Genomic DNA, 13,911 nt, shown 5'->3' on the forward strand with positions numbered 1-13,911 from the left:
TCAGGTCCCCACCTACCCCTCCTGCACCATCCCCAACACCCCTTTTTTTTTTAATTATTTATTATTTTTAATTCATTAATTACATTGTATTATGTGACACAGTTTCATAGCTACTTGGGTTCTGCCCACCCCTCCCCAAACCCTCCCACCATGGTGGATTCCTCCACCTTGTTTCATAACCACAGTTCAAGTTCACCCAACACCCCTTTTAAACTTACACTGCCCAAGTCCCCCGGAGCGTCCTACCAGGAGACCTGATGGCTTCATCCAGCACCACTGGCACCTGGGCTGCCTGACGGGGCCCACCCACCACAGCCATGCAGGTGGGTTGAGACCCCCAGAGCCCAGCACAACCCTAGGCCTGTCCCAGCCTGTATTTTTCAAACCACATTTTAATATGTTACACTCAGTAATATTACTATTTATGATGTACTATTGTCTCATTCAAAATTAAGCAAATATTGTTAATGCCACACTCCGATGTTACACAGGAACACTATCACAGTGAGTCTTGAAGCTAGTGTCTCAATAACCCAAACCAAACTCTACAAACACCAGTCACCTGACACTAAAAATGTTTTGTGAAGTTGGAATGCCCCAATCAATTTACTTCTATAAACATCTTCATTCCCCTATTATTCTCATATCTTACGGAAGTGCTGAACCCCTCGCGTCACCTGCCATCACACCACTTCGCATCCAACCTCATCTCCACTCTTGCACATCCCAACTCTCAGACTAGCAACCTCCTTTTTCACTTTCCAATCAATCCTCTGAAATCCTTACATTTCTATTTTTAAAGATGCTATGCAGTATGCATCTCTACTTCCAAATAAAAGTAAAGACTCCCAATGAAGCTTTTAAAGATACATCTAAGATACAATACTAGGTTTTCCACCTTTGCCTGTACTTATCATGTTATGATACATTTAAATGTAAAAAAGTTAAACTTGTAACTTATACTAAGGGACAATACTATTGTGATAACATACGGAGAAATGGCAGAAAAGAAAAATGGGGAGGGAGAACTGGGAAGGGGAGGTATGAATCCCTATACCCACACAAATGTACTATGGAAAACAATAAAAGAAAAAAACTTTAACTCTTGGGGGGGGGGGGCAACACCATGGCATATGGCATATTAGGCTGTGGCACCGCCAGGCCATATAGGCGGCCATTTAGGGAGTGAGCCAGAGGATGGAAGATCTTCCTTGTGTGTGTGTCTGTCTTGACTCTCTACAATGCTGCCTTTCAAACAAAAACATAATAAATCTTTCTAAAAATGGTGTTGTCTGAAAACAAATTCTCTAGTGTGCATGTCTTTGCCACAAATCACATGATACCTACTATCCTGCTAGGCCACCACTGACTCTACAGTATCCAAATGATTGTGACCCTCTCTTCAACACTTACCACACTCCAGGTCAGTGTTCTCTTGGTTTCCCATTGCTGCCTCAAAGCTTTACCTCATCTACCTGCGCATCAAATCTCCTCTCCAGGAGGGTTGCTATTTGGCAATGCAGGCTCTACTGCTGCCTGATGAATTCATTTCCCCCTCCCCACTCTCCATACACGAAGAGGACTTAAGCTCAGATATGTAAGCTCTGACACTTTACTACCACAAACCTTGCCATTATCCTGAGCAATTTTTTTTAAAGATTTATTCATTTTTTTTTATTTAAGGACAGATTTACAAAGAGAAGGAGAAACAAAGAGAAAGACCTTCCATCTGCTGGTTCACTTTAGTGGCCACAACAGCCAGAACTGAGCTGATCTGAAGCCAGGATCCAGGAGCTTTCTCCAGGTCTCCCACACTGGGTATAGGGTCCCAAGGCTTTGGACCATCCTCGATTGCTTTCCCAGGGCACAAGCAGGGAGCTGGATGAGAAATGAGGCAGCTGGGACACAAACCAGCACCCATATGGGATCCCAGTGCATGCAGAGTACGATCCAGCCACTAAGCCATCACTCTATTCAGAGCAATATCAAAACCTTAACTATTTTCACCTCAAAAATAAGTAAAAAAAATAAAACTGCATCACTCCATTCAATAATGCATTCCAATGCCATTTCCTGGATCTTAGCATCACTCATACCTGCTCCATCTCTGAAACTACAGACATCAATATCCAGTCATAACTGTCTAGGCCTTACCTATTCCTGGACCTTATCAAACCACTGGGTGCCCATCCCTTCACTTTTCAGGATCTTCCTGAACCACACATATCCTTCTTCTCCATATATCACCAGTCACTTCACTGCCTTTCAGGTAGCATCACTTCCCATTCCCTGTCCAGCCTTCAAACTCAGAGTTCCTATAAGCTTCCTACCTTAAATCAAAGGCAAAATTTAATTCAACTTCTTCATAAATGGATATATGGTACAGAAAATGCAGAACAGAATGACTGTGTCATAAAAAGCTTATTAAATCCATACTCAGATTTTCAAAACTATTCTTGAGTTCTTTTACTTATCCATGGCCAACTATTACTATAAACCCTTATTTCCTTTCCAGTCCCTTGTCCAAATCCACTCTAGGCAGGTGAAGTAGACTCACAGATCAGTAAAATTAGAGGCCACTGGGCTCCTTCAACTGCCCACCCCTCTACTTTCTATTTCTGTACATTTTATCTTGAAAGATTTAAGAATATGATGTCACTGTTTAAAGCTTATCCGTTTGTGTTATCTTATCCTCATATTCTTCTGACAGCATCTGATACCACTGCTTCTTCTTTATTATTATTATTTCTATTATTTATCTGAAAAACAGAAAAACAAGAGTTCACTTCCCAATAGCGCATGATGGCTGGGTATGGGCCAGGCTGAAGCCAAGCACTGCAAACTCAACCCAGGTCTTTGATGAGAGTGACAGGGATCCAACCCCTTGAGGCATCCCCTGCCTCCCAGGATGTCTGTTAGCAGGGAACTAAAATCACACACACAGCCCCGCAGGCACTCCAACACGGGAAAGGAGGCCAGCAGCTAGCTCAACATCAGCACCACTGAATGACTGGACGTATTTTCAACCTCTCTAATAGTTCTTTACCTTCAGCCTGTAAATATGCTTAAATGTTAAATATGTTTGATGTGCTCACTTTGTCAGCACATACGCTAAAATATTAAATATGTTTGAAAAAATAAACAGGAAAGAAGGTGGGAGTAGTAAGGGGAAGGAAGAAAAGATAAGTGGGGGAAGAATGGAAGGAATGGGAGGAGAGAGAAAAAACTTACAAGCTAAGGTCTGTTAGGCCTTAGCCGTTACACTTTCTTTTAGTTTGTTCCTCAGTTGAGACCAAAGAGGATGCCCCCACTATAGCTGCTCTGAAAAAAGTCTATGATTTCCTAATGATCAAATGCAGCAAACACTGGAGCTCTAACATGTGGTGACTGTTTGATCAATAATAACCCACTGTTTTTAATTTAATGAAAGAATGAAAGAATTCAGTTTGCAAGCAACCAACTTCCCTGCCACCTGGACCACTTCCCTCCCAGCAGACTAGCATTTCTCATCATCAAAGTGACAATTCTAAAATTTATTTTGCCACAGCACTAAGAATGTCAGGTCAAAAATTTAAACTTACATGATTTCTTGATTATTTTAATATTATTTAACTGGGTTGATTTGAGAGATAAAGACAAAATATTTATATTTTTCTGAGCTCTAATCTCATGGAAATCATAGCGCAAATTCCAACCTATTCATCTTTATGTGTTACAATGGAAAGTAGTCGACTTTTCTCAATCTTCAAGGGGAACACGGGTATACATTCCTGTGACCAGAGTTTAGGCAAAGACTTCTTACCTACAACACCAAAAGCACCAATAACAAAACTAAATAAATATAACTAATTTGAACAATATCAAACTTTAAAACTAATGTTTCACACAGAAAGAAGGTAAAAGGAGGGGCCAGATCTCTGTTTCTCCCCCTCTCTCTGCAACTCTGCCTTTTAAATAAATAAATCTTTTTGGAAAAGAATAACAAATTCAGCAAAGTAGCAGGACACAAAGTTAATGTACAAAAATCAACCTTGTCATAAAACCATAGTGAGTCATGAGAAAAAGAAATTAAAAAAGCAATCCCAACTTCAAACAGCTACTAAAAAATAAGTAAAATACCTATGAACAAATTTAACTAGAAAGATTTCCGTAATGAAAACTATAAATTATTGATGAAAGAAAATGAAGATGACACAAAGAAACTGAAAATCATCCCATGTCCACGGAATGGATTAGAATCATTAAAATATTCATACTGGGGCAAGGATTGTGGTGCAGTGGGTTAAGCTGCCACCTTCAATGCCTGGCATCCGTATGAGTGCACTTCCCATCTATTCCCCTGTTAATGTGCCAGGAGGAACAGCAGATGTGGGCCCAGGTACAAGGGGAACACAGAGAAAGTCCAGACCCCTGTTTTCGGCCTGCTCCAGCCCCAGCCATGTGGCCATTTGGCAAGTGAACAAGGGGTTGCTAAATCTCTCTTACTGCCTCTCCCTCTCTCTGCAATTTTGCCTTTGAACTGAATAAATAAATCTTATTTTAAAATGTGCATACTACTCAAAGTAATATATAGATTCAATGCAATTCCTACCAAGATTCCAACGACATTTGTCACAGAACTACAAAAAAAATTCTACCAAAATTTGTATGAAATTACAGAAGACCACTAACATCTAGGCTGTGGTCTTGAACAAAAAAATAAAACAAAACTAAGCATAAGGCATCACACTACCTATTACAAAGCTACAGCAGTTAAACAGCATGGCATTGGCATAAAACTGACCCACAGACCAAAGGAACAGAACACAGACTCTAAAAGTAAATCCTCACATCTACAGCCAACTGACATGTCACAAAGATGTTAAAAACAAAATTGGAAAAAGGATAGTTTTTCTCAATAAACAGTGCTGGGAAAATTGGGTATCTACACGCAGAAGAATGAAATGACCTATTTCACACCACTCAAAACTTAAGGACTTAATATAAGACAAGAAAGTGATACTAGAAGAAAACAGCAAACACTTGAGTACTGGAATGGGCAAGGATTTTCTGAATCAGACCCCAAAACAAACACAAAAATAGGTCATTAGGATTTCATCAAACTAAGATTTGCTGCACGTAAAGGAAACAATCGATACAAGTGAAAGGGAGAAGGTGTCTGCAAGCTGTACAGCCGACGGGGTTAACATCCCCACTACATAAGGAACTCAAACAACTCATTAGCAAAAAGCTAACTAATCCAATATTAAAATGGGCAACAGTTCAAGGCAAGCATTTCTTCAAACATACAAATGACCAAGAGGCATTCCAAAAAATGCTCATATCAAAACTCAGTGATGGGTTAGGCCGTGGGACTGGGGCAAAGGGAGCTTCCTACAACTGGCTGCTGCAGGGGGTGCCCAGCCAAGCCAGACCCAATGCTGGGGACTCAGGTCATGGTCACTGCTGCCAAGTGGTGACCGAGTCCTAGGCGATTCCAGGCCTGAGAGACCACTTCCCTCAGGGTAAGTACACCATGAGGGAAGCTTGGGAACTGGATTAAGGCCTGGGCTGCACCCTGCCACTATCATCTTGGTGACCAAGTCCTAGGCTTTGGGTGTCCAGTGCGCCCATAAGGGTGCCAGACTCTGCCTGCTGGCCACCTGGCAGCGAGCTATGGAGGACTTGGGTATGTAATTGCTGCCTAGGGACATCCATGGATAAGCCCAGTGCGAGTACAGGTGAGGGATGAATCCTGGGTGATTCCAAGCAACGGGGTCCCGGAACTTTCTGGCAAGCATGGGGACTGAGACCTGGTGGTTTGGAGGAGAGAGTCTATAAGATCTACTTGGGCCAGACTGATTCACCAGCCCACATGGGAATCCTGAGATAAGCTGTCAGTGTGGAGCATCACTGACTGCCACACACCAATCCACACGAAAGCTATGGCTGGGGGCCTGCCCTGCTTCCCATCCAGCTCCCTGCTTGTAGCCTGGTAAAGTAGTGGAGGACGGTAAAGCTGGGAGCTGGGAGCGTCTTCCTGGTCTCTAACGCAGGTACAGAGTCCCAAGATTTTGGGTCATCCTCTGCTGCTTTCCCAGGCCACAGCAGGAAATTCTATGGGAAGTGGAGAAGCCAGGATACGAACTGGCACCCCATGGGAGTCCTGTACTTTTAAGGGGAGGATTAACCAATTTAGCCATCACTCTGGTCCCTGAGTAGTTTCAAATAACTACTATTATAAAGTAATGCTTACAATGCTTTTAATTAGAACATACAGAAAAAGACCATAGTTTTTAAAAAAGTTTTGTCTATTAGAGAACTCATTCCACTTACCTGTGACTTCTTTTAACTGATTTGTTTTTCCATGGTGGATCTATAACAATCACATCAAATCTTTTCCTACCTGAAAACAAAGAAACAATTCAGAAAACATTCTCTGTAAATGATCTCCTTAAAAATTAAAAACATACAGCCAGTATTGTGGTATAACACCTCAAACCACTGTTTGCCACGCAGCACCCTATATCAGAATCCTAGCTCCTCCATTTCTGAATCAGTTTCCTGCTAATGTGCCTGGGAAGGCATCAGAAAATGGCCACACATGGAAGACCAGGACAGAGCTCCTGATTCCCAGCTTCACCCTGGCCCAGTCTTGGTCATTTGGGGAATAAGCCAATGAACAAAAGATGGGTCTCTCTCTTTTTTATTTTTTCTCTCCATCTCTCCCTGTCTCTCCCTCTTTCTCACACTTTCAAATAAACATATCTAACAAAAAAAAAACTTTTCCATATAAAATATATTTTGGGTAATGATGTGTCTAGTGTTCAGTTCATAGAGAGTAAAAATGTATCTTTCTGGTTCAGAAGGCAACATGTGGTGAGGCTGATGAGTGGGTGGGAACAGGATGTAAACAGGAACTCTACTTTGTGTGTCAATAATGCTGCAACCTAAAGTCGCTTTAAAAAGGAAAAAACTAATGTCCACTACTTGCTTGAAAATATGATAAAGCTATAACTAGTAATATAATAGCTATGGAAATCAGTATGCTTAGAGAATTGCAAGTAAACCTGCCATATGAGCCAGCTATCCCACTCCTAGGCATATACCAAAAGGAAATGAAAACTGTGTATGAGAAGGGGATCTGTGATCCTATATTTACAGCAGCACAATCTACAACAGCAAAGACATGGAAACAATCCAGGTGCACGTCCAAAGAGGAGTGGTTAAAGAAACTGTGGTATATCTACTCCATGGACTATTACTCAGCCATTAAAGAATGAAATTATACCATTTGCAGCTAGATGGTCCCAACTACAGACCATTATGCTCAGTGAAATAAGCCAATCCCAAAATTACAAATATTATATGTTCTAATACAAGGAAACCATCATGCAAATTATAACTTCAACAACCCATTCCATACTGGGTTATTTTTTGGCTGCATCACATGTGTTCTGATGTTTTTGATTCATTTCATTTCTTCCAAATACTTTCTTTTCTCTTGCTGAATTCACCCCTGGCTCATGGATCACACAGTGGCATCATTTTATCCAAAAGGCTTTTGTGTTTTATTTTTGTCACCCATACGTTGGTTATTTAGTGGCACTTTTTTTGTTTTGTTTTGTTTTGACTCTATGGTGCTGCATCTTTTTCCTCTTTTTGATTTTGTTTTAACGTCATATCTGTTGTTGACCTTTGTTTTGTGGCTTCTCATTTAACGGAATGTATAGTGATGGAGCAATAGAGACTACCATGTCCAGATGTGGGGATACACTGCAACATGCATCCCTACTTCCAAATCCAGGAAGGACTCCCAATGAAGCTGTTGGACATGTCTACAAAATGGGATGCTGCACTGTCTGACATTGTCTGTACCAGCAATGTCAGGGCACACTTCAATAACAGACTGATGGGCCCGATGCAATAGCCTAGTGGCTAAAGTCCTTGCCTTACACACACCAGGATCCCATATGGGCACCAGCTCTAATCCTGGCAGCCCTACTTCCCATACAGCTCCCTGCTTGTGGCCTGGGAAAGCAGTTGAGGACGGTCCAAAGCCTTGAGACCCTGCCCCCACGTGAGAGACCTGAAAGTGCTCCTGGCTCCTGGCTTTGGATTGGCTCAGTTCCAGCCGTTGCACTCACTTGGGGAGTGAACCATTGAACAGAAGCTCTTCCTCTCTGTCTCTTCTCTTCTCTGTATATCCGCCTTTCCAATATAAGTAAAATCTTTAAAAAAAAAAACAGGGCCTGGCGGCGTGGCCTAGCAGCTAAAGTCCTCGCCTTCAAAGCCCCGGGATCCCATATGGGCGCCGGTTCTAATCCCGGAAGCTCCACTTCCCATCCAGCTCCCTGCTTGTGGCCTGGGAAAGCAGTCGAGGACGGCCCAAATCATTGGGACCCTGGAGACCTGCGTGGGGACCTGGAAGAGGTTCCTGGTTCCCGGCTTTGGGTCGGCCATTGCGCTTACTTGGGGAGTGAATTATCAGATGGAAGATCTTCCTCTCTGTCTCTCCTCCTCTCTGTATAACTGACTTTGTAATAAAAATAAGTAAATCTTTAAAAATAAATGAATAAATAAATAAAAAACAAATAACAGACTGATGCAATTATAACTCCTTATGAAGGACTATACTATTATAATAACATGGGGAAAATCAATTGAGGGGTGGGAATTCATGGGGGAAGAATCCCAGATTCTACGGAATTGTACCATAAAATCAAAATTAAAAATAAAAATTAAAAAATAAAGAAAAATTGAAACATGTAAATCAGGTAGAGCCTGTATCAGATTATATAATTTACATAACCAAAAATGACCCTTAGACATAGGTATTATCATCTCCATTTTACAGATTAGCAACTGAGCCCAGTACTATAGCCTACTGACTAAAGTACTCGCCTTATACACCTCACCATGTGGGAGACAGTTCATATCCCAGCAGTTCTACTTCCCTTCCAGCTTCCTGCTTGTGGCCTGAGAAAGCAGTGGAGGACAGCCCAAAGCCTTGGGACCCTGCACCCACGTGCGGGACTCAGAAGAAGTTTCTGGATCCTGGCTTTGGACTGGATCAGTTCCAGCCATTGTGACCACTTGGGAAGTGAACCAACAATGGAAGATCATTCTCTCTGTCTCTCCTCTCTGCAAATCTGACATTCCAATAAAAATAAATAAATAAATAAATTCAGAGGCCCTCTTAACTTTTAAGACTGCAGAAAAACTACATTTAGTAGTAATAAACATAAATACTTACTATTCAGAAGTGGTTGCATATGAGAAATGTCAGACAAAAGAAAACTGCTATTTGGCGGCACCAAGTATTTCTGTCCCATCAAAGTAATCATTTTTGTAAATCCAGAGCTGTTTTCAATAAGTCGTGAAAATAAATCCTTGTCTGTAACAGACAAGTCATCCTCCATCAATTGTAACGTCTGAAGTTCAGTTTCATGGAGCGGAGGCAAATGCTTTGCCATGGCGCATAATCCTGGCAAGCTGCAGGTATCAACTGGTAACGTGACAGGCTCCCCACACGCGTCCTGCTTTTCAGAATGTGGAGTAAGAAAACCACTTTTGAGCCCTTCTTGGATTAATTGCAAAGATCCATCCAAAATCAGCTCCCTGATCTATGAGGAAAAAAATTAAGTACAATGAAAAGACACTGACATTAAAAAAAATTTTAAGTAACTAAATTCAAACTGTGTTGGGAACATTAAATGACTATTAAATATTCAAATACTTAACTTTCGAACACATTGAACTCAATATTCTTTGTCTTTCTTTCCACTTTGCAAAGCAGGATATATTTAGGGGAAAAGGGCTCCTGCCATGGCCACAGAAGGGGGCTTCATGTGTCTGAGGAAAAACCCCAGACCTCCTGCCACAGTTGGGTAAGAGGGAAGAAAAAGAACCCGAGGTAATGGCGGATATGGTGTCTTTTAAACCCCATCTCAAAGGAATTTCTCCAAAAACAAAGGAAAGAATTCATTCTCAACAGCACCTAACTCTGAAACAGCCTCAGAACGGTAGGATTGGTTAACTTCCTCATCACTCAGGCACTAACTCTTGACAGTGGCCTGGAGAGGAGATTAGGTGGGTCACTTCTAGATAGTGAACTGAGATATTAATTCTGCCCCTGTGGCCTTTAAGGCAAGGGGTGTCCTTGGGAGAAACTTGCTCTGGGGAAATTAAGACATGGGGGAAAATACGATTTTATATTAAAAAAAAATAACTTGAGAACCAGAAAAACTAGCTGCCTACTATCCCCTCTGACACCTCATACATTCCCTCCCCCAGAAGAAAGAACCTCAGCTGCTCTGGGGGGGGGGGATGGGGCGACAACCACTCTAGCTGCTTCATGCTGAAAGGGAGGGGTTAATGAGTAACAGCAGCTGTAGGGAGTTTAGGGGGTAATCTAGTAGTCCATATTCTTAATGCTTATAGTAAAAACAAGTTTATACAATGAAGAAAACTGTGCATACACCTTTGAACTATTGAATGAAAAAACCACAATCACTGAAAATGAAACAATTAAATAACACTAGTATTTAACAGGAAATATATTCTTTCTCCAAAGATATACAAATGGCCAACAAGCACACAGAAACATACCCACTATCGCTAATTGTAAGACAAATGTTAATCAAAACCCAAGAAGACACCACTCCCCATTCACTGGGATGACTATTACCAAAAAAGAACAGAACATAAGTGTTGGTGAAGAGGCAGAGCTACTGGGCCTCACCACGTGGCTGGTGAGTACCGAAGATGGCACAGCCCTTACGGAAAAACAGCTTAGCATGTCCTCAAAAAGATAACATAAAGATACTATGTGACCCAGCAATTCCACTTCTGGATATAGACCGGAAGAAATGAAATCAGAGGGTCTAATCAGATTGTAATTACAATACCTGGAGACAGCTCAAAGAGGAAAGAGGCTTATTCAGTTCAAGTTCGGACGTCTGAGTTCCTTCAAAGCTTCCCATTGAAACAAATAGTTACTGAAAAACTCAGCTTTCACAGTACTCATGCTTTCTTTGGCCACCACCATTTTTCCCCTTTTATTTAAATTGCAGGGAAAGAGAGACAAAGAGACGTTCTACCCATTGGTTCACTCCCCAAATGACCACAACAGTTAGAGCTGGGCCTGGCAAAAGTCAGGAACATCACACAAGTGTCTCACATGAACGACACGAGCTCAGGTACCAAAGCCAGCAGGCACCTGTTCCTCAGGCTTGTTACCAGGGAGTCCGAGTGCAAGCAGAATAGCCAGGATTCAAACCAGTGCTCACCTAAGACACTGGAATTGTAGGAGAAAGCTTCACCCCTGCACCACAATGCCTGCCCCATTCCACCATCATACTGTAATTTTTTCTTATCAGTGGAGAATGGGTTTTTGTAACTTCCAAGAACTTTAGTCAACATAACATAAATTTAAATTTGTTAAATTGATTTATGAAGTTGCAATAAAAAGTTGGTTTAAATTATTCAATACTATAAAAGCAAAGCAAGATTAAATTCTAACCCAATCAAAAAATGACTGCTTGATTTTGAAGAACATTTTTATTCATGTTGTCATTTTGTACTACTTTGCATTAATCTTCCAATATGATCAAAGAACATTTTACACCTACCTTTGTATGGTATTCCATAGCATCCAATTCACCTTGATTGAAAATACATCTTTTGCGCTTCTACAGGGTAGATAAACCACAGAGGAAAAAATTATGTTACACACCATCACAATATTGAGATTTTCTTAAATATATTAATATTTCTTTTCTGATAAATTTTTACATTATGTATCTCAGGCTTTAAGAGATAATACTTGGGGTCTGAAGCAGTAGCCTAGTGGCTAAAGTTCTCACCTTACACACACCAGGATCCCATATGGCCACCGGTTCTAATCCTGGCAACCCTGCTCCCCATCTAGCTCCCTGCCTGTGGCCTGGGAAAGCAGTCAAGGATGGTCCAAAGCCTTGGGATCCTGCACCCACGTGGGAAACCCAGAAGAAGCTCCTGGTCGCAGCTCTGGCTGTTGCAGCCACTTGGGGAGTGAGTCATCAGATGGAAGATCTTCCTCTCTGTCTCTCCTCCTCTCTGTATATCTGACTTTCCAATAACAATAAATGGAGACATTAGTTATATAACTGAAGTAAAAATCAATACAAAGAATATGGACCAAGGTGATAAGTGTTCCCAAAGTAAAAATAAATAAATGAGAAAAAAACTAGAAATACAATAAAGAGAATATGAATAAGAAATTTAGCCTGCCTTTATTTGCTATTAATAAAAACTCTTTTCATGTGATAACATCTAACACCAGCATCCACAGAATACAAGGAAATTGTGATAAGGCATGAACACCTCTCAGGTACTTCAAAAGAGAAAATGAAATGAAAAGATGGCCTTATTTTGGTGCAAAAATTGTTGAGATCCATGTTTAGTACGGTTCTTCAGAACGGCCACAGAAAGTATATAACGTTAAAAAAAACTGTAAATGAACTTGTAAATTTTTGCAACAAATTTATCTTTTAATTATATCTTTCCAGAAACTTTTTTAGGTATGCTTATATTCCATATAATTATGCTCAACTTCCTTTATATCTGAGCAGAGGAACTAGCCATCCCTATTATTAAAAGACCTTCTGCTAGGTACCCTAATCATCCTTGGTGGGCTAAGTACAAACCAGAGTTATGAATCCTATTTTTCTCTGCGATCCCATGGAAAGCTCCAGGAAAGACGACGCAGCGCGGAGCAGGGACTTGGTGCTTCGTTTGCATCCCACTACTCACATGGTACCAAACTCTGGCACCTTAACAAGCCTCTGGCTGAATCAATAAACGAGCTGAGGACCGGCCTAACTACACACCTTGCTTTAGCACATCAGAAATAGGGTAACATTCACCAGTGTAACATTCATGACGTATGCTAGTCTACATTCTTCCATTTCAAACAAGAATTCACCCAACACAGGAGAATGAACATCAGGACCTACCGTCTATACTCACTAGGCTGCAAAGTCCTTCCCCAACATTTACCTGTCCGAACTAGGAACAGGAATGATATACTACCTACATGCTAGTTCACTGAGATTTCAAACAAACCTACATATTTCCCTGTTTGGACATAACATAGTAGATAATTAATGACACATCTTTTAAAGAAAAAAAAAAAAAACTACATACAAGAAAAATGTTTAAAGTCTTATTTCAAGAACCTGAAACAATGTAATAAACTATCTCTGACTTACTCTAACCCTCAGCACGCCCTCTCATTTAGTATCTTTCTCCTCTAACAAGACTGCAGAGAGCAGGAACCACTTTCTCTCACTGCACTTATGCACGAACATATATAAAGGGTAGGACATTCGTGAGTGAATAATCAATGTTATTTTTATCACTAACAGAGGCAATTCTGATGTAATTCATCTGAAATAACTACATAATCAACTCTGAGCTCTTGAAGACATAAAAAATATTAAATTATAAACAACAATTTAATCCTCTATGGCATTCTCAAAAGTTTATTACAAGATCCAACAGTATGCCCAAATACCTATTATTTGCCTGAATTAGTAACTTAGGAGTGATTATACAATCATTTGATTGTACCACCAGCAGACCTACCATACAGCACAGTGCTACAAGACCACATCGCCTGGAGACACTGCCATAGGTCTAGGATGTGCACACTTGGATGGAATCAGGCAAGGATGCATTGCTGAAAATGACAAACGAGTGTACTCTACGGCTTTCTAAACTTTCACACTAGAAACTTCAAAATTACCATTTTTCTTCCAAACTTCTGTTATATGAAGCTTATTCCACAACAGTTCAATCTCTAAACATCTCCCAAAACTCATGATTTGGAAATTTGCAGAAAAGAAACACAAAAAAAAATGTCTTTCAGCAAAAAAAAAACTATAAAAA

The 13,911-nt window shown here is 40.7% G+C and overlaps 1 protein-coding gene across 3 annotated transcripts in view; it reads right to left on the reverse strand.

The window, feature by feature from the left end:
- METTL4 (methyltransferase 4, N6-adenosine) overlaps positions 1 to 13,911 on the reverse strand; it is a 30,925-nt gene that overhangs the window by 15,127 nt on the left and 1,887 nt on the right. For 2 of the 3 annotated variants that reach the window (XM_058677056.1, XM_012931501.3), the window contains 3 exons: positions 11,613 to 11,672; positions 9,236 to 9,605; positions 6,316 to 6,385 (listed from right to left, as the gene is read on the reverse strand). In XM_058677056.1, the coding sequence (XP_058533039.1) occupies positions 6,316 to 6,385; positions 9,236 to 9,605; positions 11,613 to 11,672 (500 nt within the window). Of the gene's footprint in view, positions 1 to 6,315; positions 6,386 to 9,231; positions 9,606 to 11,612; positions 11,673 to 13,911 lie in introns of all 3 variants that reach the window. The other variant, XM_058677055.1, reaches the window with a different exon arrangement.

The sequence above is a fragment of the Ochotona princeps genome, chromosome 18 (assembly GCF_030435755.1).
Source record: "Ochotona princeps isolate mOchPri1 chromosome 18, mOchPri1.hap1, whole genome shotgun sequence".
Taxonomy (NCBI): Eukaryota; Metazoa; Chordata; class Mammalia; order Lagomorpha; family Ochotonidae; genus Ochotona; species Ochotona princeps.